Source organism: Nilaparvata lugens, chromosome 5, assembly GCF_014356525.2.
Source record: "Nilaparvata lugens isolate BPH chromosome 5, ASM1435652v1, whole genome shotgun sequence".
NCBI lineage: Eukaryota > Metazoa > Arthropoda > Insecta > Hemiptera > Delphacidae > Nilaparvata > Nilaparvata lugens.
This window is the reverse complement of record NC_052508.1, coordinates 5,548,011-5,572,132: the sequence shown is the minus strand read 5'-3', so window position 1 is coordinate 5,572,132 and position 24,122 is coordinate 5,548,011. Positions and strand designations below refer to the sequence as shown.

Below are 24,122 nucleotides of genomic sequence, written 5' to 3'. Positions count from 1 at the left end.
GTTTGCACAGTCAAAGCTTGAACTGAATTTAATCAGCTGGTGGATTAAACTCAAAATGAAACAAATTATAACAAATGAGACTTGATACTGATTTAATCTAGTTTAAAATGAAATTTAGTTTAAACTGTCACTGTGCAAACGGCCCTTAAAGACCTGTGCTGTAGTGAGGTCTACGTTATAATAGCTGTGGATGAAGATAGGAGATAGCGTCGCCGATTCTCTGCCTTGCCACTGCCTTCTATATTGGATAGCTGATTAGCTGGTAATTAGCTGGTAGCTGGTTAGCTGATAGCTGGTATTTAGGCTCAACTCACACTTACGCGACTCAGGTTGAGAAGAGACTCGACTCTAGTCGAGAGCATGGTGTTTTTAAATGGTGACGTCGCGGAGACTAGAATCGACTGGTCTGAGTGTCACCATTTGGAAACACATGCTCTCGACTAGAGTCGAGTCTCTTCGCAACCTGAGATGTGTGAGTGTTGAGCCTAAATAAAAAAATAAACAATAAAAAAAACAAAAAATAAACAATTATATTTATTAGTCGAGAGAAAAATTTGTCAATGATTATATAATAAATTTTCTTAATTAGCATTGAATAATTTAATGTTGAATTGTAATTCCACATTGTGTATGTTCTGTGTACAGTAAATTGTTCCAGTTCCAATCGTAAATTGTTCCATCACTTGAATAGTGCAGAATGTTCCCATGGAACGCCATTTCAAAATCGTTGGTTCAAGCGTTTGGCGCGCACATATAAAGTTGATTTACACTAAAATGTGTCGTTTACTAGCTGCGTGAATGAAGAAAGGCTGTTTTATAAACCTACCGTCTAGAAAAGTGTAAATTTCTTTTATTCCATTACTCTCAAATTTTCTATAGAGAAAAATTCATTTAATGAATGGTTATCAAACATCATATTGTTGGTTATGTATTCTATGCTATGCTATGGTGAACAAACTATCAGCGCATGCGCAGAGAAACAAGCAGACTACATTAATCGACCAATGAGAGCTCAAATAGTTGGAACTGTACCAGGTCGGACAATTTACCACACTTCGACTGTGGGGCAGGATTTTGGTACTGGAACAGAATCTGTCAAAATTCCTCCTATGGAACGCGGAACTTTTTACTTGGTAAATTGGGAATCTGACAATTTACCACATTCCATGTACACAGAACGGGCCCATTGTTAAAACCGATCTGGCAGCGTTGCGGAGCTAGAAAAGGATACCGCTATCCGCATTGTCGAATGAAAGACAAGGATAGTAACATCAATGTTAAACTTTCATTACGTGCACTTCACTATAAGGCCTCATCACACAGTCATATGAACGATCTAGTCAAATATTTTATCAAAGATCTTCGGTGGTGTAATAGGTCATATCTTTCATTGAATAATGTTGGATATAGTGAGGTCCACGTTATAATGGCAGTATTTGATTATCAATGGTCTTACTATCCTTGTCTATCATTCGACAAAGTAGATGGCGCTATCCTTTTCTAGCTCCGAAATCGAAATGTTGCCAGATTAGCAACAATGTAAAAATTAAATTAATTGAAAAAATATTCAATCTCGATTATGGAAATTTATTGTTAAATGATTGAAAAATAGAAATTCATGGTTGAAAATTGTAAATTTTTGTCGAACACTTGATATCAGATATACCAGTATCAGATCTCCTCTAAAAAATTAACCGTTAATATTATTTCAATAAACCTGTTTCAGCTACCGTCTATAGAAGGCATTGACAAGACAGAGAATCGACAACGGTGATCTCTTATCTTTTTCCACTGCTATTATAACGTAGACCTCACTATAGCACAGGTCTTCTAGAGAATCAAATCTTTGGTGTAGTCTATATGTTTAAAAAATGTTTCAGCATTATTTATAAAATCTTTAGTATGCAAAAAATCAATGTATATTATGTCAAAAACTAATGTAACATAATGACAAAACTGTAATATTAATTTATAAAATCCATTGATTCAAATATAAATATTTCTATTAGTTATTAATCAAAGAACACATACTGGAATCAACATGATCTGTGTAAATAATGAGACTCCTTTTAGATATCTCTTTTCTGTATAGGGCTACTTGTAAAATATAAATAGAAATAAAAATCTCAGTACCCTTTTTGAATTATTTAATCACATGTTTCATAATGTTATTTAACATGTTTCAACATTGATGCCATTTTCAAGTGATATGAAGTAAATAAATATTTACAGTCCTAGCTCATAAAATCATATGAATACACTAGCATATTATGATTAAAATAAGAATCTTCCAGCAGTATTAATTTACATATTTACTTCATATCACTTGAAAATGGCATCAATCTCTTCCTTTAGCCTTTTAGATGTTTTTCTAACCAGTTTATTCTTACATCAACATTCAATTATTAATAGAACTATCACTTCATCTTCTTCTTTTTTCAATTTATTAGGATTTAGTTTAGCTTGGCGGTCAGCTGATAATATTGGGATGTTAAATCATATGAGACATGTAAATATTAACCAACTCATATGATTGAACATTACACAGCAAACAACTAGGTGTAATTTTCATTCTGATAATTTATTGAATTGTTGAGTTTTTAAGATACTTCCTAGTTTAAAATTGCAGTCCCATAGAACTACATACGTTGCTGCGTGTTATCTACCAGTACCTCCTTATTAATGTATGTTATATTTATGTATTTTATTTCATTCATTATATCAATGTTTTTTATAGTTGAAAATTATCATTACATTAACAGTTGACCTCTAGTTAAACTAAAATGTTTTTAAGTTTAGAAATGTGTAAATTTTGCTTTAGAATATTTTATTAATTATTAATTTCGTCTATTTCTGTTTTAAAAAGAATATATTGTTATTGGTACCCTATACTGTTATTAATTTTAGGTATTATGTTTCCTATCAATGATTTTATAATAATTTAAGATTATTATAACAATAAAGTTGATCTGTAGTTGCAATATATAGATGTTTTTAGTATCGGGAATGTGCAAATTTCGCTTTAAAACCTTTTATTTTATAATTCTTGAACATTCTTTTCTGTTTAGATACTATTTTTGGTTATGAAGAGTATTTTTGTGTTAATGAACACTTTCATGTTCTTGGCTTATACTGTAATATATATATGTACGGTACCTTAAATTTATTAATCATGTGATTACTCTTTCCACCTTGTATGAACCCTTCAGGCATTTTAAAATAATCTAAGACTGTTCTTGACTTTTGTAAAACCGTATTTATTGAAATGTGGTTGTTTTTGTATTATACTAGCATGGTTCTTTATAACTATTAATCCAGTCATATTTTCATCTACTTGAAATATAATTTAAAAAGAAAATCGATTTCTATTATTTTTCTGCCATTATTCCTTCTCAAAACCTAATACCGTACATTCTAAAAGGTATTTTAGATAATAGGTCTAAACGGAATCTAAATTTTGATTTAATTTTTTCGAATTCAGAAAAATGTTTCTGAATCTGAAATGAGGATTTTTTAATTAGAGTGTAGAGTAATAATTGAAAATAAAGAAGTTCTGTAGAAGAAAAAGGCTTTTACACACACTGGATAGTGCTGATAGTGCCGTTTAAATTTTAACCGTTATTAATTCCACAAGAAACAATCAAAGAAAGTCGTCTTTTCAAAAACGCCTTCTCTGATTGGTTCTTGTGAAATTAAAATTTAATTAAAAAAAAACTGGTTAAAATTTAACCGACTTTTGTGCAACCGGCACTAGATTTTGAATGGATAAATTGATAAATGTGTTGGGTATATGGAAGCCTTTACTTTCATTTCACAACACGACACAAATCTTTTTCTCATCAGAAAGTTTTGATTCGGTCTGAGGAGTTGATTAATGATTATCCATAATATTATAAGTTATACATAATTTTTTATTTAATTGATGATCAACAATTCAATAAGTTATTTATGAATATACATTACCTTAGTAAAAATACACAGAATTATGTTTATTAGGGTAATTGGCTTATTTTGCTTTTAATACAATATTAATATTAGGCTATATTATTCAAGTAATATAGGATATAATCACATAATAAGTGTTTTTATTTTTACTTTCATGCCCTATTACCATAGGTAAGGAAAGTATTGCTTTCCAAAAAAAATTAAGGTATCCAATTTCTAAATTTCTATACGTTTCAAGGTCCCCTGAGTCCAAAAAACTGGTTTTTGGGTATTGGTCTGTATGTGTGTGTGTGTGTATGTGCGTCTGTGTACACGATATCTCATCTCCCAATTAACGGAATGACTTGAAATTTGGAACTTAAGGTCCTTTCACTATAAGGATCCGACACGAACAATTTCGATCAAATGCAATTCAAAATGGCGAGAATGTTGTCAAAAACAGGGTTTTTCGTGATTTTCTCGGAAACGGCTCCAACGATTTTGATCAAATTCATACCTAAAATAGTCATCAATAAGCTCTATCAACTGCCACAAGTCCCATATCTGTAAAAATTTCAGGAGCTTCGCCACATCAATGCAGATAGATTCCCAATTATCAGGCTTCAGATACAATTGAAACGAAAAAAATCAAGTGGAGTAGATTGAGCATGAAAATCTCCACAATTAATGTTCAGTAACATTTTCACCTAAAATTGAAAATAAGCTTTAAATTCGAGAAAATGTGATTATTCAATTGCAAATTATTCTTCAATGTTTGATTCCATTACAAACTGCTTGTTAAATAATCACTTTGAACAATTAATTACGACATAGCAGTCAGGTATTTATAAATAAAAGCTATTAGCTTCTACTTACATTAGTGTAGCGCTTTCGGACACTAGTTCCTTCATCAACACTGGCTGTCACTTCTATCTTCACTGAAGTGACAGCCAGTGTTGATGAAGGAACTAGTGTCCGAAAGCGCTACACTAATGTAAGTAGAAGCTAATAGCTTTTATTTATAAATACCTGACTACTATGTCGTAATGTTCAAAGTGCAAATTATTGTTGATTCTATTAAATCATTTACTATGAAGAGATAGCAGATCTCGTGTGTCTCCAGCGTTATTGCCCTGTCACCAGCTGGCTCAAATCTTTGAATAGTAGACTTTAGATGCGCGGGAACTCTAGCGTTAGGTGATGAATTCTCATAACGGCAAAGAAAGTTGTGTGAGTGCGCCACACTAGATTTTCTTAGTTATAATAATGCACAAAATGTGTTTTCTTATTTTCTGTGGTTTTTGATTGATTATTGAAAAAAATGTTCAAATTTCTGTTTTTGATAAAAAATTATTTGAAACTCTAATCTTAAAGAACTAATTATTTGAGATTTATTAGAAAAATTTCTTTGAGATTTCACCTATCAATATCAAAGTATTGAATCGATCTTATCTATCGATATCCCATGTTGATATCGAAGTTTATATATCGATATTTTCAGTCAACTTTTCAGGTCAATAATATCGACCCATCCTCTTTCTTCAGGGTCAAAACAAACCACACATCGTTTTGACAGCCCTCATCAGTAATTTTGTGTTTTTAAATTAAAACAGGGCATTTTAAAAACATGATCAGCAGCATTCGTGAAGCAGTAGCCAGCTCAGTTCGTAGTTCATCTTCAGTTCGAGCGGTATTGTAATATTTTATTAATTTTTCATCCTAAATAGTTTTGTTATTGTTGAAGGTTATGTGACACATTGACCGAATTTAACTTGTAGATTGCATAGTTTTTGGGTCAAGGAAACTTTTTGCCTTGCTCTGTTTCTGTCCGTCTGTTAACATTATGTTTTGCTGCAAAAAATCGCATCCCAGCAAGGTAAAGTTGAATAATGGTTGTATTTTGTTATTGTCACTTCAACTAGTTTTCAATAATCAATCAATGTTTTTTTTCCCGTAACATTCATTGTCTTTCTTAAGACAAGTGTAAAGACCTTAGAATTTCATGATTGGCAGAATGTGTGCTTCCTCCCGTTTCTGTTACTGAAATATTGCAATTGTCTGACGGATTGCATCATCCTAAGTAACGGTAACCTAGGTTAGGTACGTCATCTCAAAAACTTGAATTGGATCTCATCCAAACATGGGCACATGGATATTCTGGTTTTCAGTTCGATTGTCTACCCATCAGTGATGAACTGTCCTGAACTTCTTTCTAGAAACATCTTTGTGATTGAAGGTTGTCAACTTGGTTCTGCTCTTGAAAGTTTTCACGAACTATTTCTAAGCTTGGTTGGACAACATCTTATCTAAAGTGAACTTATTTGTTTTCAAGTGTATTCTGTACATCTATTGCATATATTTGATTTAAAACCCTTGAAAACAATAAATAAAGAGGGTGAGTACACTACCTTATAAACCACCATACTAATGTAGGGGGTATCTTAATATTTTTCCACATGAATGTCAATTTTTCTCTAGTTTTTTGACCTTTAAACAAACGTAAATTACTAAGAAATTTTATTTTCTTAATGCTCATCTTTTAGATTTTAAGCATGATTAGAAATAATGTAATATTGACTGAGAATTTTAGGTGTATTTTGAGCCTCAGAAAGCTACAGTTAGTTTCTGGTCAAAAGCGGTCACCCTTCCAATGTTAGATTAAGCGCTCGAAATTAAGCGCTTCGTAACGTATCATGAAAAGTAGGTGTTCTTATTGATACTCACCAAGACCGTGAACTAAATTGAACTATGATATTTGTAATATTTTCAACTGTGACTACCGTATATCTCTTGAATTACTATCAGAGAGAAGATATTGAAGAATGTGCATTTTGTCATTACAAATAATGACATGCCCGGTACTTCAATTATTATTTAAATAATTCACACTCACTATTAAAAAAATCGTTTCACAGTAGAAAATTCAAAGAAATAAGTTTCTAGAAGATTAACAAGTGAAGTAGCAATCAAGTAATTAGACATGGTAATAATAAATTGCATTAAAAGAGTTTTTTATTGATACTTGAACTTTTTGCATAATCTCAAAACGTCGGCTATATATGGCCGTAGACTTGGAATAAGATGCACCTCTTGACAGGTGTCAAGTACATTTTTGTCATAAATCTATTTCTGTCTTGGGCAGACTTGAAATTCCGTTTGAACTGTAATCGGCTACATTTTCAAAGATCTTTTATAATATGACTTATGATGATGCTTGAAAGCTATTGAACCGTAAATGAAGATGATGTAATAATGACGATAAAGTAGCCAATGCATTAATGGATCATATCAATGCCAAGTTATTCTAGACTCCGTGATGAGAATTTTAAAGACGTTTATTGAAATTTCGATATAGGTCTAGGTGATTTTAATTGAACAACAATAAAATGCATAACAAAATAATCGATAAATTAAATTTGTTGAAAACTTTAGTCTGAATTCTCAGCTTGAACAATCGCTTCCAGCGAGATAAAGAAGAAAAGGGATAAGGTAACAAAGAGAGAGAGAGAGAAGAAAGATATTAGATGGGATTGGAACATTACTGTAGTGCAGTCTACTTGATAATGGTACTGGAGAAAGATAGGAAAACAGCGTTGCAGATTCTCTGCCTTGTTACTGTCTTCTATAGAAGATAGCTGATAGTGTAATACTAGTAGTTCTGTGAACAGTAGACCTCGCGCTCAGTAAGTTACATTGACCTGTTGTTATGTTTTCTCAAAATTAATAAATAATTTATCAATTTAAAATGTCTAGAAAAAAATCCTAAAAAAAACATAGAGCTTTCTGTCCTTTCGTACCGTGACGTGTCGTCCCGGAATGTGAGTGAGCGCTGTTATCAGGTCTTGCTGCAACATACTGTCTACTAACGTTGATGGAAAGATACATTTTCAAGATGTTCGATGTTTTTGAACGGGTAGTATTATAGCCCACTGAACAGCTGATTTATGATGAATAATTCTATAGTCTGCTATAACAATACTTAATAATAATATCAAATTTTTGATGACTACTCTTTCTCTAGAAATCGAAAATCGGAGATGAAATAGATCAATCACTCACTTGAAAATGGCATTAATATGTTGAAACATGTTGTGAAGTAAAGGTTTTAATAGTATATTTCGCACCTAGGGTCGAAAATGTACGTTTTCCGGCTCGAGATCGCGGTTTTCAAGTTCGAGACGAAGTCAAGAACTTGAAGCGTTCGAGAGCCGGAATAGTATATTTCGCACCTAGGGTCGAAAATGTACGTTTTCCGGCTCGAGATCGCGGTTTTCAAGTTCGAGACGAAGTCGAGAACTTGAAGCGTTCGAGAGCCGGAAAAACATTTTTGCCCGTGTTGCGAACGCTATTTTTCGCCACACCAAAAAAAAAAACTTCCCAATATTTATAAGAAATTGAAAAATTAATAAAATTCAAACAGCCTATTTTGATAGTTTGAATCTTGGTTATGACAACTTTTACTGTCAATTAATTTCAATATTACTAATTAATAATTTACAATAGTGACCATATTTTTATACTATTAATATTTTGAATAATTGTTTGAATTTTTATAGCTCGCGCTTTGCGCCCGGTGCAATATCTCATGGATAGATAGATGAATAGAATTTTCATTACTATTTTGAAATAATGTGATGAAAAAAATTAATATAATTTCATATTTCACAGTTTTGTCTCAAAATATATCTAAAAAATTGATTGAAATTTAAATTATGGTAACTAATATAAAAAATAGCTAATAAAAGTCGAAATTCATCGACAAAAAAAATGTCATTGGCCGAGATTCGAACCTAGATCGCATGTTTGTTATTCACTGAGCTTTGAGTTCTGTTGTATTACACCTTTACGCTCTCGGCTATTGCGTATTGTTGAACGTGGAGGCCTGACTGATAACTCTTAGCATACACGTAATACTGTAAACTAGACTTCTAAAAAAGTTTACTTCACTCCTAAAAAGCGTACAACCTTTGACTATAGAAGAAGGTTGTTCTTTCTATAGAAGAAGGTTCTTTCTATAGTCAAAGGTACAACAGACTTTGGCTCATGACTTATATTATTAAAATTAATATTATTATCTGTTTCACAATAAAATTTTCACTCTGAATTAAGTCAGGTAACGTATGTAGGCTACTATAATATAGTGTATAGCGGCATATTAATTTGAAGCCGGTTTGCCGGCATTTTCACAACAAAATATTGCTCTGAAATCATAGAGAAAACATTCGAAGATTCAATCTTGAGTGGGCCTAATGTTTTCTCTATATGGTTCAATATTAAAGAAAATTATCTAAAAGTTTTAATAATGAATTACGGAAAATTACTAGGAGTTTTTTAGTCAAGGCTGAGTTTCACCAGTAGGCTTACCTTAAACTTCAGATCTCTGCTGTATTTTCTTGTTATTATAGTTGATTGTATTGCATTAAGAAGTGGAATTCGATAATAAGAAAGAAACAATTATTACTCTACCTCACTTTTAAATATTGATACAATTATTGTACTTTGATTTCAAATTCGATTCTTCACTTTTAAATACTTGCGATACGTACCTTTCTGACAATGGACAATGCAGCCATTGTATTCATTGTTTGATATCAAAACACAATAATAAATATTAAATTATTAAACAGTAATTTATAAAATATATTATAGACATAATACCGCGATTCACGATACATAATTATATAGATTATTACAGTCGTTATGAGATTATCTCTCTATGATTTTTGTGAGATCGGACACGATCAGCTGTTATTCAAGGTCATTTTACAGCCCTAGGGCCGTAAAGTTTTACCGGCCTGGTCGGAAAACAATCACTTTCGGCCTCCATATGACGCACGTAAACCAGCTCATTACATCCAAGTGTGGCGAAAAAAAGGTTACTTAGATATTTAATTCCAGATAAATACTCATACTTTAATATCATGTATGTTAGAATATTTACTGTCTTATACACTAATTTACACTAGTAGTTCTGTAAACATAAGACCTCACGCAATATTCTCATCCACAAGTACCTGATTGAAACTATAGACCTTATGGAAATACAGCTATAGACTGGCTTCTCCACACATCTGTGTAATCACTTGTCAGCTGATTTATGATGAATAATAATTATTCTATAGTCTGATTTTTACTCTGATATTGGCGTATGAAGGAGGCTCCTTTTTCCTTTTATATTATCCTTGAAATGCAAAATTTCCAAAAACCTTGTATATACGTCGACGCGCAATTAAAAAATGAACATACCTGTCAAATTTCATGAAAATTTATTACCGCGTTTCGCCGTAAATGCGCAACATTTAAACATTAAGAGAAATGCCAAACCGTCGACTTGAATCTTAGACCTCACTTCGCTCGGTCAATTAACTGTTTATTCTTGTTTGAAATAATCAATTTTATTTTGTTGAATAAAATTTTTTTTTCAATAATTAAATAATGAATTTTCATAATTGAGATAAAATATTTTGTTAATTATATTTTTCTACATTGTTAAAAATGAGCTGGCAACGTTGCGGAGGTAGAAAAGCGGACAGCGCTATCTGCTTTGTCGAATGGTAGACACGGATAGCAACATCCATGTTAATCAAATACTGCCATTATAACGCGCATCTCACTGTAAGGCTAGGCGCACATCAGTTAGTCAAGACAAGACACGTTTAGTCACAATAATTGTCATAGTTGCTTATGAAGATATGTCTAATTGCAAAGACTAATCAGTGTGAGTTGCGCCACAAGCTGCTTTGTGAAGTATTGTGACTAAACGTGTCTTGTCTTGAATAAATGGTCAGACTAACTTAATACACCAGTTAGTCAAGACAAGACATGATCAAGCACAATACTACACATAGTTGCTTATAATGCAACACACACTGATTAGTCATTGCAATTAGACATGTCTTCATAAGCAACAATGTGAAGTATTGTGACTAAACGTGTCTGTTCATGTCTTGTCTTGTCTTGACTAACTGGTGTGTGCCTAGCCTAACACTCTTGCCTACTAAATAATTCATGTGCTAGAACCCTGAATGAATAAATAAATGGGTGAATATCATAAATTTGTTGTACTAACTTAAACCTTTTATTGTTTTATGCTTGTCTGACATGTTCTATGTATTCTTGAAATATTTATTATTTATATAATAAATATGTATTATTCATTTATTTATACAGGAAGCAAAGATATAGTGAAAAATGATTTTAAACTCTTGTGCCGGTTGCACAAAAGCCGGTTAAATTTTAATCGGGATTAATTCAACGAGATCCATTCAGAGAAGCCGTCTTATCAAAAAGGCCTTCTCTGATTGGTTCTCGTGAAATTAATCACGATTAAAATTTAACCGGCTTTTGTGCAACCGGGCCTTAGCATTCCTTATAAATAACGAGGAACTGCCAATAGGTCTGTAAAGCTGCGTTTACATCAAAGTTAATAACGAAAATGTTAATATTTTAACACCAAATTAACACTAAATTAAAACCAAAATGTTGATAACTAGTAGTTCTGTGAACAGTATACCTCACGCAGTATTTTCATCCACAAGTACCTGATTGAAACTATAGACCTTATGGAAATACAGCAATAGCCTGGCTTCTCCACATATCAGTGTAATCACTTGTCAGCTGATTTATGATGAATAATTCTATAGTCTGATTTTTACTCTAATATTGGCGTATGAAGGAGGCTCCTTTTTCCTTTTATATTATCCTTGAAATGCAAAATTTCCAAAAACCTTGTACATACGTCGACGCACAATTAAAAAAGGAACATACCTGTCAAATTTCATGAAAATCTATTACCGCGTTTCGCCGTAAATGCGCAACATACAAACATTCAAACATATGTCAAACCGTCGACTTGAATCTTAGACCTCACATCGCTCGGTCATTAAGTTATCACCATTTTGTTAATAAACAAATGGGTTCGTGTAAACCCAGCTTTAGTGAATCTCATTTAAAGAGAATTTGAACTGTTATAGCAGATTCTTCCGGATAGTTATCATAAACCATGACAAATTGTTCCTCATGATTTTGACCCATATAGCAAGTCTAGAGATAATCGAATTCTAGAAATAGATATAAGTAAAACTCACTGTAGCGTGTCTTTCTAGACGGTCAACATTACTTATAAATAGCATTTATGCTCCCCACTCAATCAATGCTCACTGTAGTGATATTGAACTTACTTCGATCTTATCAGTTATCACGTTTTCGTCAAGTTTTTCCATTCTTTTTTTATTACACACTCAATTGTGAACGAGTGTTTCGTCATTCATTCGGGGGATTAATGGGGCAAGAGTAAGAGAGACTGACTGTCTCGCGTGTCAGAGTTTATCATCAAAATTTTAATTGGTATCTGAATAAATAGACTGGGATATTCTGAGTAGTCACCACAATTTGTTTTGCAACGGGGCTCTGAGCTTCTGATTTGTGGTTAGTTTTTGACTGAAATACGGGACTGACTAATCTAATAGCCTAATATTAAAGGTACAATGTTATTAAATTAACGGCTTTATTAAAGTAACCCTCCGCTGTTTTTAAAATGCTTTGGATATTTGATTGCTTATGGTTTTGTGTAGCTTTCCCTCACCCTGCTCAGCTTTAATAGTTATTTATTCAATTTTTTTTTGATTGAAAATTTAAACCTCAACCCATTTTTGTATGAAATATGGTCATATCTATATCATTTGTTCTTTGGGGTTTCTGTGTATGTAGCTTAAATCAACTACTATAGCTTGCCTCTTGCGTAATTCATGGACTAATTTATTATTAATTATTATTAATGCTGTGCAAAAGTTAAAAATAAACTTTCTACTCGTGATATTTTTCAAAGTTTTTCGATTTGTATATCATCAAGCTATCAAAGTGAAAAAGTTTCTCAGGAAAACATTTTTTTCTGATCATTACTTTTTGAGATAGGAACCCTTAAAGTTTAAATTTTTGGGACAGAACATTTAAAATTCGGTAAGATATGCATGAGATTTAGAGGATAGATTCTTCATAGTATTGTTGATCTAGTAAAACAAAAATTTTCTGAAATTATCAATTTTTAAAATAGTTATTAAATTTACTAAAAATAACCAAAAATAACTTTCAGTCGAGTTATTTTTTGTAAATTGAATAACTTTTTCAAAAATTGATATTTTCTGAAAATTTTTGTTTTACTAGATCAACAATACCATGAAGAATCCATCCTCTAAATTCATGGATTTATATCTTACCGAATTTGAAATGTTCTGTCCCAAAGATTCAAACTTCAGGCGCTCATATCTCAAAAAGTAATCATCAGAAAAAAATGTTTTCCTGAGAAACCTTTTCCATTTTAATAACTTGATGATATACAAATCGAAAAACTTCGAAAAATATCACGAGTAAAAAGTTTATTTTTAGCCTTTGCACAGCCTTAAACGAAAATCCTAATCAAATGCTGTAAATCACCCCGAAGACTTCTGCTATTGCAAATATTGACAACAGGGTAAACAGCTAGATTTTAGTTTGCATTTTTGCTAGATTTTAGCTGTTTATCCTGTTGTCAATATTTGCAGTAGCAGAAGTCTTCGGGGTGATTTACAGCATTTAATTTGGATTTTCGTTTAATAATAATTATTAATTCATTGCAATTTTGCAAATCTTTGCTTGATTTTAGCTGTTTACCCTGTTGTTAATATTTGCAGTAGCAGAAGTCTTCGGGGTGATTTACAGCATTTAATTTGAATTATCGTTTAATAATTATTAATTCATTGCATTTTTGCAAATCTTTGCTAGAATTTAGATGTTTAACCTTTTGTCAATATTTGCAGTAGCAGAAGCCTTCGGGGTGATTTACAGCATTTAATTTGGATTATCGTTCAATAATTATTAATTCATCATCATTTTGAACAAATGCAATTTCTCAGTAATTTCCATATGTAGACTAATATTTATTATGATATTTGAGTCCCAACAATTTTTTCCAATTTGACATTTACAATTGTAATATTATCATGAAGTAATGTAACTTTGTTGACTTGGAAAATTGCCAAAAACAAAAATTATTGAGTGCAGTTGAAAAAAACAATATCAATTATTACTCTTATCTGATATATCATGCATGATTAATGTGTGACAAATTGCTTCATTTCTGTCTTGACTGAAATTTATTCATAGATTTTTCAAAATTTATCTCTTCTAGTATTAGGAGACTAATAACTTACCTTAAATTTAAATATTGTTCGCTTTTTCTGTACCATCTCCTTCGATTCTGCTATTTTATCTGCTTATTGTTTATATTAATATATTTCCTCTCGACTTATCTTTTTCAATCTGTACATTTACTTTAGAACGATGCAGCGTGTAATTTATCACTTTTAAACTTAAATTAGCTCCTTATTAAATTTCAAATTTTGTAATTATCTCAGTAATTTTGAATCAGTCTACAATGATTTGTAATTATTACATTAGCACATTTTTTCCACGTTCCTTCAATCCAAACGTTTCTGTTTCTCTCTGTATTCTCGCACTTTATATTCTCTCTCTCTCTCCTCTTCCATTCCCTTTCAGAATTAAATCCTCAATTTTCTTTCTTTCTTCCACAACAATTTTCCCTTGTTCATTTCTGTACTGGATGAAAAAATGTGGGAACGAGTTGTAGCAGTCCACTTATTTTTAAAGTTATTTTTCAACCTCATCATCTTCTGCTATTCAATTTTGTCCTAATTTGTTTTCTAGTTGCGTCTTCTTTTTTCACTCAAGTTTATATCTATAATCTTCAGCTCGGTTCAATCCCCTTATTAAATTTGGCATTGAATGTTAAACGGTCCATTGAATAATTTCAAACAAGTATTCTTCTCCTCTTCCAATCTTTTCCTTCTCTCTCTCTCTCTCTCTCTCTCTCTCTCTCTCTCTCTGTATCTCTCTCTCTCCCTCTTGCAGCTATTATCCCCTCTTCCTCTGCTCACTTAACTCTTTCTGAATCCCAGCCTTGGGTATATAACTTTTCGTCAGTGTCAAATTTATAGTCTCCAGCCACAGTAGCCTAGTTTTTTCAACTCTATCGTTCATCTCAACTACTTTTTCAAAGGTATTTTGCTATTTATTTCTTGTATTTTCTCATACTTGGCCACCTTCTTCACAAACATTTTTTCAGTATTCCTTGAAGTTAGGAGTGTGGCTCACACACACTATCCCTGAATAGTACAGTGTTTAACCTCCTTCTTATATAATACAAGGTTTCTATTTTTCTAAACAGGTCCTAGATATCATTTTGTATAATTTATTGATCTTGTCTCTATATTTCAAAGTTTTATCATTCTATTGGTACATTTTTTTGGATTTTACAAATCTGTAAATGTGTCTACTGTGTCTACCATTCTAATGTACTTTTCTTCAGAATTTCCAGGCTGATCACTGTCAGATGTCTATTTATTTATTTGAATAATTTACAACTCATAATAATTATTTTGATATTATCACGGTCTAACAGACATATTCATAGTGAGGTCCACGTTATAATGGCTGTGGAGAAAGATAGGAGAACATCGTTTCCGATTTTCTGTCTTGTCAATGCCATCTACTGATACCGGTTCATTGATGTAGTATTAACTGTTCATTCCCGTTTAAAATAATCAATTATATTTTATTATTGAGCAAGGAATTATTTTTTTTCCAATGACTTCATAATGAATTTTCATAACCAAGATTAGGCTAAATATTTTGTTGCCTTTTATAGAATATAGCTTATACCGATCTGATGTAATATTAACTGCTCATTCTTGCTTAGAATCATAAATTATATTTTTCTAGTTGAAAACATTTTTTTAAATTCATTAATACATTTTTATTACTGAGATTTAATATTTTGTTAATTAATTATATTACTAAATTGTTGAAAAACGATAAGGCCATGTTACCGAGGTAGAAAAGGATAGCGCTATCTGCTTTGTCGAATGATAGACAAGGGTACCAACACCAATGTTGATCAAAATACTGCCAGTGTTTGCAGTGTTTTTTAGCAATGGTATTGCTGTCCTTGTCTATCATTCAACAAAGCGGATAACGCTATCTCTTTCTCGCTTTGCTCTGTTGCCAGATCGTCTTTTAACAATGTAGAATTGATAATTAATCAACAAAATATTTCATCTTAATTAGGAAAATTCTTTATGGAATTATTGAGAAATATAATATTCCTTGCTTGATAAAATATAATTAATTATTTTAAACGAGAATGAACACTTACTATTACACCAATAAACCTGCATCAGCTACCGTCTATAGAAGGCATATAGAAGACTAGGCATGTAGACCGTCTATAGAAGACTGAGAATCGGCAACGTTGTTCTCCTATCTTTCTCCACTGCCATTATAACGTGGACCCTACTATATCTATACCATTCTATACACTTTCCATTTACATTTTTTAGTTGTGTATTCAGTTCTAATTATGCTTTATTTTGTTTTTAATTTAAATTTTGTTTGTGATGCAGAACATGAGCACCTACGTACACAACATGGACGTACCGACCAAGAAGGCAACCTTCGGCATGGCCTGCTTCTGGGCGCCCGATGCACTCTACGGAGCCACAATCGGTGTGATTCGAACCCGAGTCGGCTACTGTGGCGGCACCAAGAACAACCCCACCTACCGCAGTTTGTAAGTACATTCTCCAACAATAATATTCTCAAAAATTCCCATTTTAACCTTCCGGTAGTCGTATTTTGTACAACATCCAATTTTCCAAGTGTTATGTACTCTGTTTACTGTAAAAACATATTAATTAATTGTATAATTACTTTTTGCATCTTCTTGGATTATTTCACGCCTATGAACATTTGGATGATTACTATTTCATAGCCCAATAAGGTACATCAAGCAAAGCCATCAATTCTGTATTATTGGTTCGCTTACAGTCCCCGTATACAGTCTTTCCCTATCTTATGCACAGTGCGACTTATGCACTGTCGCGACTAAATGGCACCTAAAGACTGAACCATTGCTCGGTTGATACTGCAACTCAGAGGAGTGATGGGGGAAAGTTTTGAAATGTATAGGTGACTCATTACTGACACCACCCCATTCAATAGTTTTGTGCAGCAAAACAACTGACACTGTTGTACTTTCTACAACAGCGTGACTACCGGAAGGTTAAGGTAGTCTATAATAGCATAGAAAAAAGATAGCATAAGTTTTTATTAGCATTATTATTGCAGGCAGTTCTCACTATTATCATAGAGGAAAGATAGCATGAGAAGATATCCCATTGTTTTTGGTGAAGCTATGTGACGCTGGTAGTCTTTCATACTGTGCCGTTATTACACTCTCACCCCAACAACACACTTTTAATATACAGTAGTCAGCTTGAGTTAACAAGAAATCGGCTTGAAATTTGGAACCTCAATAACCTATAGTGAGCTCCACGTTATAATAGCAGTGGATAAAGATAGGAGAACAACGTTTCCGATCCTCTGTCTTGTCAATGCCTTCTATAGACGGTAGCTGATACAGGTTTATTGATGTAATATTAAATGTTCATTCTCGTTCAAAATAATCAAATATATTTTATTACGCAAGAAATTATATTTTTCAATAATTTCATAATGAATTTTCGTAATAAAGATTAGATATTTTGTTAATTAATTGTATTTCTACATTGTTAAAAAACGATCTGGCAATAGAGTAAAGCGAGAAAGAGATAGCGCCATCCGCTTTGTTGAATGATAGACAAGGGTAGCAATACCATTGCTAATCAAACACTGTCATTATAACGTGGACTTCGCATTCTTCCAATTACCCTTTGAAGCATCACCATTTTAAAGCTCATATATGGGCATAATCATTAGCAGAAAAAAACATTGTAAAAACAATACCTATTTCGGACCATGTGTAACCTTATCTAAATTTGGGAGAGGAATAGCACAAGGTTACCTTACTTTTTCTCTCCTATCATTTTGATTATGAACTTATTTTATGAATCAATAAATAAAGGACTGGAGATTTGAAAAAGCTTAATTTAATAATCGGATTATCAAGAACAAACTAAAATTGCATAAGCTATGTGATGTAACTGCCCTGAACGGTCTAGAAAATACCAGACTATCTTGAATACATTGCCAGTGAACCGAAAAATTACAAAAAGTTTTTGGTGCCAATCTAACTTGATTGCCTATCATTAGTTTTTTTTTCATCAAATTTTGTTAAAAGCTCTGAATAAGTTGAGATAAGTTTGTATACACGTGGTGTAGCTTATATTGTAAGACATGATAAGAGTTTTTGTTATTCATTATCTATATTTTTCATTCTAAATTTTTAAAGTATTCAGTTATGCAAATGGCTACTGCAGTGTTTTTTCGTTGTTATGTAATATTCTCTGTGTTAAACTTTTATTTTTGATTAATTTGATATTATAGTAATGATTGACATCTGTCCATCACTGATAAAAAATTATCGAAATAACTATTTTTGGAATAAATTGTAGTGATGTCAATCATAAAAATACTTGAAATCGTCAAAACCACTCTCCCATAAGAATAAGGTTAAATAGTTCCAGGTTACAAACTAACATTTTCAGTCCTCCGATTGGCTAATTCTTACCAACAGCTGATTCTCAGCCAATCGAAGGGCATTCTGATTCGGCCGACAATCGGTAATTGTGAGAACGGTCAATGTATCTTCTGCTCCCTTTCTGTTACTTTCTGTTCTTTTTTCATCATTTTCATTCGCCATTTTCTTCCATTGCAAGGCCAAATCCAAGTGAACCCTCCAGATCCGCCCCGAAAAAGCCAGAGTCTGAAGATGAGTGAGTACCCAGTGCCACATTTTCAAAATCAGGGGCCATTTCATGAAAAAGTCATGTAAAGGTGCATACAGATTACGCGCCGCGAACACGAACAATTCACTTTTAATCAGCTGATGCCAAGATTTTTATGTCTGTTTCTCACCGTTTCTGTACAAATACAGATATAATTAGCTGATGAAAAGTATTAGATAGTTAATTATTAGTTAATAATAATTAAGTTCAAATTTCATTCATGGGACATGAATACATTATAATTGAAATGTACACACCATAATATGTTAATACAATATAAAACTATAATCTAGAGAGACTAAAGCTGCGTTTACACCAACGTTATTAACAAAAAGTTTATTTCTTCGTCATTATAAATTCTATTAGATTGAACATAACTTATCATACACATGATGAACATATGTGTTTGTCAAGTTCCGTTCAATCTTATAGAATCTATAAGGACGGAAAATAGTTATTTGTATATCTAGAGTGAAAAGTGCTGTTTTTTCTCCCTGAGGGAAAAGTTTGAAGCCCGAGGCGAAGCCGAGGGCAACAATTTTCCTGAGGGAGAAAAACATTTTTCACTCGTGATATACACAACATTTATCCTTCACCAACATTCTTATAAAAACTGCAAATAAAATAATTTTTAAAAACGTACGTGACCAAACAATGTGTTACAACATAATCTAAAAAGTAAACAGAAACAGCTGGCTTGTAAACACAGTTCTCCGCCGACCGCGCTCTCTGTCGGCAAAAGTTGTAACAATAATGGCCGCCACAACTACAGCTATGATGAAGTTCCCGTTTCAAATTTGATTAGTTAATAAGGAATATTCGTTGGCTGGTATTTTGAATAGCATGGAATATAAAAAAATATTTATAAATATTTCTAGTATAGTGATATGAAGTTTGTAATAATTTTAGCATACAAACATATATTTCATATGTTGATCAAATCTGGTTGAGGTATTGAATTTAGTTGGCTCAATGACTGACTACTCTATATGCTTCCTCATCTGAGCTTAGACCTTCTTACCTATTACAATGTAAGTTTCTAAAATAGAGATGCTTCCCATGTTATTTAAATGGAGTCATTTTTCCTCCCTAGGAAGTTTTTCTGTTTTTTACTACCGAGAGCAAAAAAGTGACACTTTAGTATTATGTTTCAGGGAGTAAAGTAAGTACTTTAGACAGTAGGTGGAGGAAAATATACATTTTGTTAATAACTTTGGTGTAAACGCAGCTTACGTCTTAGAAACAGATGGTTAAAATTGGCAACTAAATTAATAACCAGTCCAATTGTGTCAGGTTGGCATTAAGTTGAAGAAGGTTTCTAAACAAGATTTGAGTTCTGTTACTTTATTAGGTTAGCACCAAGTTGAAGAACTTATCTATACTATAATAAAGGAAAGAACTGGCTTATACCAAAACCTACTATTACTTATACACGTACGGGATAGGAAAATTATTGTCTTTTTTCTTTAGGGCTACTTTGAATATAAATAGAAATATAAATCTTACCCTTTTAAATTATTTTGTCACAACATGTTTAAGACATTAGTACCATTTCCAAGACTTGAAAATTGCATTTATGTCCGAATCATGATGTGACAAAATAATTTAAAAGAGTGCTGAGATTTATATTTTTATTTATTTAGGAAAATTATGTTTGACTCATCACGTCTGAACTACTGGACTGATTAACTTGAAATTTTGCATATAGGTTCTTAAATTAACCGAGGATGGTTCCAGGCCTTCAAACTCTTCAAGATTCCAGTCGGTCAAGTTTCCAGTTTGTCAAGTTTTTAATTGGACCCTTGCAGAGCATAGGTTACCTGCTAGTTATTAATAATTGACTATTTCTAAGTTCTTTTACTAAATTTGGAATTAATGTATGTTTCAGGGGTGACCATACAGAAGCCATTGACATTGACTACGACCCTAACGTAATAACCTACGCCCAACTTTTGGAGCTTTTCTGGCAAAACCATGATCCCACTGCTAGGAACAAATTGCAGGTTAGTCGAGTGAAAATTCATGAAATTCATCGAAGCTTTGTTTGAATGCTTCATGATAGTTGAAGGAAAATAAACTAGGCCCGGTTTCCGAGCTTGGCATTTAGCCAAGTTCTAGACTTAAAACAGCTGGAGTTACAAAATTGACTTTCCGAAACGGGGCATAGTCGCAGTCTACGTTTGAATTAAATTTCGAAAAACTAGAAAATTGAACACAAAATGAAATAGAGAGAAAATAGTGTAGAGTTTCAGCTGTTTTGAATTATTTAGGAATGTTTGATTTCGTCAAGGAAAAACGTTTCCAAAATGTTAAAAAAATAAAGAAATAAAATAAAGAAATTTCGAAAAACTAGAAAATTGAACACAAGATGAAATAGAGAGAAAATAGTGTAGAGTTGCAGCTATTTTGAATTATTCAGGAATGTTTGATTTCGTCAAGGAAAAACGTTTCCAAAATGATAAAAAATAAAGATTATCATAAAAACTATGACCATGCCCCGTTTCGGAAAGCCAATTTTCTGACTCCAGCTGTTTGAAGTCTAGAACTTGACTAAATCCCGAGCTCGGAAACCGTTTCTAAAACTGGGTTTACATCAAAGCTATTAACAAAATGTTAATAACTCAATCCTTATAGATTATATTAGATTGAACATAACTTATCATACACATGATGAACATATGTGTTTGTCAAGTTCCGTTCAATCTAATAGAATCTATAAGGATTAAGTTATTAACATTTTGTTAATAACTTTGGTGTAAACCCAGCTTAAGAATATAACGGACTTTTTCTAACATTGTGAATGTTTTTTCATGTTAAATAAATATTGTACTTCTGACATAGGTTACATTTAATAAGAAATAAATTATTTCAGAAAATAAATCATGCAGTTCAAAAATAAATTAATAATTCATTAACTCTTCATTTATTTCCACAATACGATAATTTTCACTGAGTCCAATAAGACGCATAAAATAATTATAAGTGGTAAACAATTTATGGAACGACTGAGAAACCGGACAATAGTGGTATAAAACAAAATATCACTATACATGAATAAACAATAAATTAATATAATATGTTTATTATGACATCTGCTATTGGAGAGACCATCAGATTGTTTATTTTCATTTTTTACAATAATCATCTATGCAAAAATTATCAAAGTTCTTTTGCTCAATAATGCCAATTAGATCAACTCAGAAAGCCAATCGAACAACGATTCATTTATGTACTGTGCCACTATATTAATGCTTATCACTGAATCAGACAGTAGATCTATAATTTTGAGTGATGTCATTTATGGCAAAAAAATTGCACCGATGAAGTAAAATAAGATATATAAATGAAATTGAATTTTTGTATTTCATATATTTCATTGAAAAGCTCTGTATGTACGATGTATATAGTATACATGGGTTGATAGAATTGGCTAACTCGGAATTGGGTGACTCGCCATATGAATCAATGCCATATGATCAGAGCAGTTTTGATTCAAACGGCAGTTTAACATGGACTCGAGTTAGCCAATTCTATCAACCCATGTATACATGATGTAAATAGAGTAAATCTCGAATATTTCCATCTATTAATTTAGAGGTATACAAAAACTTACTCTGTGAAAACACTTACTTTGTATTAACATAGAGAAAGTATAGCATGAGAAGATATCACATGGTATAGGGTGTTTATGTTCAAATTTCACTGTTAACTCAAGCCGATAGTCTAAATAGTTCTTTTTCTTGACGCTCTCGTACACTCTCACCCGTCCTAGACAGTAATAACATAGAGAAACAATAGCATAATTAGATATCCCATAGTATAGAACGTTTATGTCGCAACTTTTAGTGATATCTCAAGCCGATAGTTCTTTCCCGTGAAGCTGTGTGACACTGGTAGTCTCTCAAATTGTGCCGTTCATACACTCTTACCCGGTGAAAACAGTAAAAATCGACAATAATCAACAGTAATCGGCTTGAGATAACAGTAAAAGTTGCGACATAAACTCCCTATACCATGGGATATCTACTCACGCTATTGTTTCTCTATGGTAATAATCAATAGTATTCGACTTGACATAACGGTGAAGTTTGTAACACAAATGCTCACACCATCTTTTGTCTATGGTATTAATTTTGAAAATTGTGTACTTAAAAATTCGACTGAGTCATTGTCGATATTTTAGAACCATTGTGTGGTCACGAAACCATGGTCGTGTACGGAATAAAACTTTGTAGAAATTGAAAACATATTTGTGTTTTTATTCAATTGTGTATTTAGTTTGAAGTCCATTCATATTTAAGTCTGTCATTCTATTTATTGATATTTATCACTTTTTAATTTCCTTTATTCGATTTTCACAGTACACATCGATAATTTTCTACCACGACGAAGATCAGAAAGAAGCAGCTGACAAAACGTTGAAAGAACAACAGAAGAGGCACAAAGCACCCATCGTCACTAAAGTCATTCCATTCAAAGAATTTTTCGACGCTGAAGAGTGAGTACATTCATTTGGCTACTTTAGTGAGCTCCACATTATAATGGCAGTATTTGATTAGAAATGATGTTGCTATACTTGTCTATCATTAGACAAAGCAAATAGCGCTATCCTTTTCTAGCCCCGTCAAGGTCTATAAATACAGGTCATGACACGATCCCGTGATGCATTGCAAAATCGCCATTTTGTGGGTTATTCTAGGTCACCAATTTTCAAATTCATCAGCTGTTATCATTATAGATGAACAACATGTTGTGTTATTTGTAATATTTTTCAAGGGATATTGCTTGGCTTTGAATTGTAAAATAAATTCTTCCGACAGAATAGTAGTATTTGAATTCCAACAAGGAACTGAATTTTTGATTTTTAGATTTAATTGAGTGGGAACTTTAAAATGTTTTTGAGGTTAGCCTCTTGTTCCAATGCCTTATGAATCATAACATTTCTCAAAAATAAGAAAAATTTTTAATAATAAATTGTTGAACCATAAGAAAATAAACCATTGTACAGGTCGTTTATGTTCCAAATTTCACTGTTAACACGATTACTGTTGACTATTGTCTATTATTACTGTTTTGTTGAAGTGAACGGCACAGTATGAGAGACTACCAGCGTCATATAGCTTCACGGAAAAATATACTATAGTGAGGTCCACGTTATAATGACAGTGGATAAAGATAGGAGAACAGCGTTGCCTATTCTCTGCCTTAATTATATTTCTACATCGTCAAAAACAGATTTGGCATCGTTGCGGAGCTAGAAAAGGATAGTACTACCTGCTTTGTCGAATGATAGACAAGGATAGCAACATCAAAGTTGATCAAATATTTTCTCTATGGTTAAACGCTAAACCACGTTTACTTGTAGATATGGTTTCATTTATCACAATGTGTTTCATACGGGGTTTAAACTAACAGCTGACA

General features: G+C 32.3%; 1 protein-coding gene across 15 annotated transcripts in view; it reads left to right on the top strand.

Annotated features, from left to right (window-relative positions):
* LOC111052772 (peptide methionine sulfoxide reductase) overlaps positions 1-24,122 on the top strand; it is a 55,067-nt gene that overhangs the window by 26,385 nt on the left and 4,560 nt on the right. For 2 of the 15 annotated variants that reach the window (XM_039429804.1, XM_022339541.2), the window contains exons 1-5: positions 5,456-5,614; positions 16,380-16,546; positions 18,633-18,689; positions 20,590-20,704; positions 23,063-23,199. In XM_039429804.1, the coding sequence (XP_039285738.1) occupies positions 5,552-5,614; positions 16,380-16,546; positions 18,633-18,689; positions 20,590-20,704; positions 23,063-23,199 (539 nt within the window). In that variant the 5' untranslated portion in view covers positions 5,456-5,551. Of the gene's footprint in view, positions 1-5,455; positions 5,801-6,031; positions 6,320-12,080; positions 12,406-14,838; positions 14,978-16,379; positions 16,547-18,632; positions 18,690-20,589; positions 20,705-23,062; positions 23,200-24,122 lie in introns of those variants that run through there. The other 13 variants (XM_022339542.2, XM_022339546.2, XM_022339548.2 and 10 more) reach the window with 13 other exon arrangements.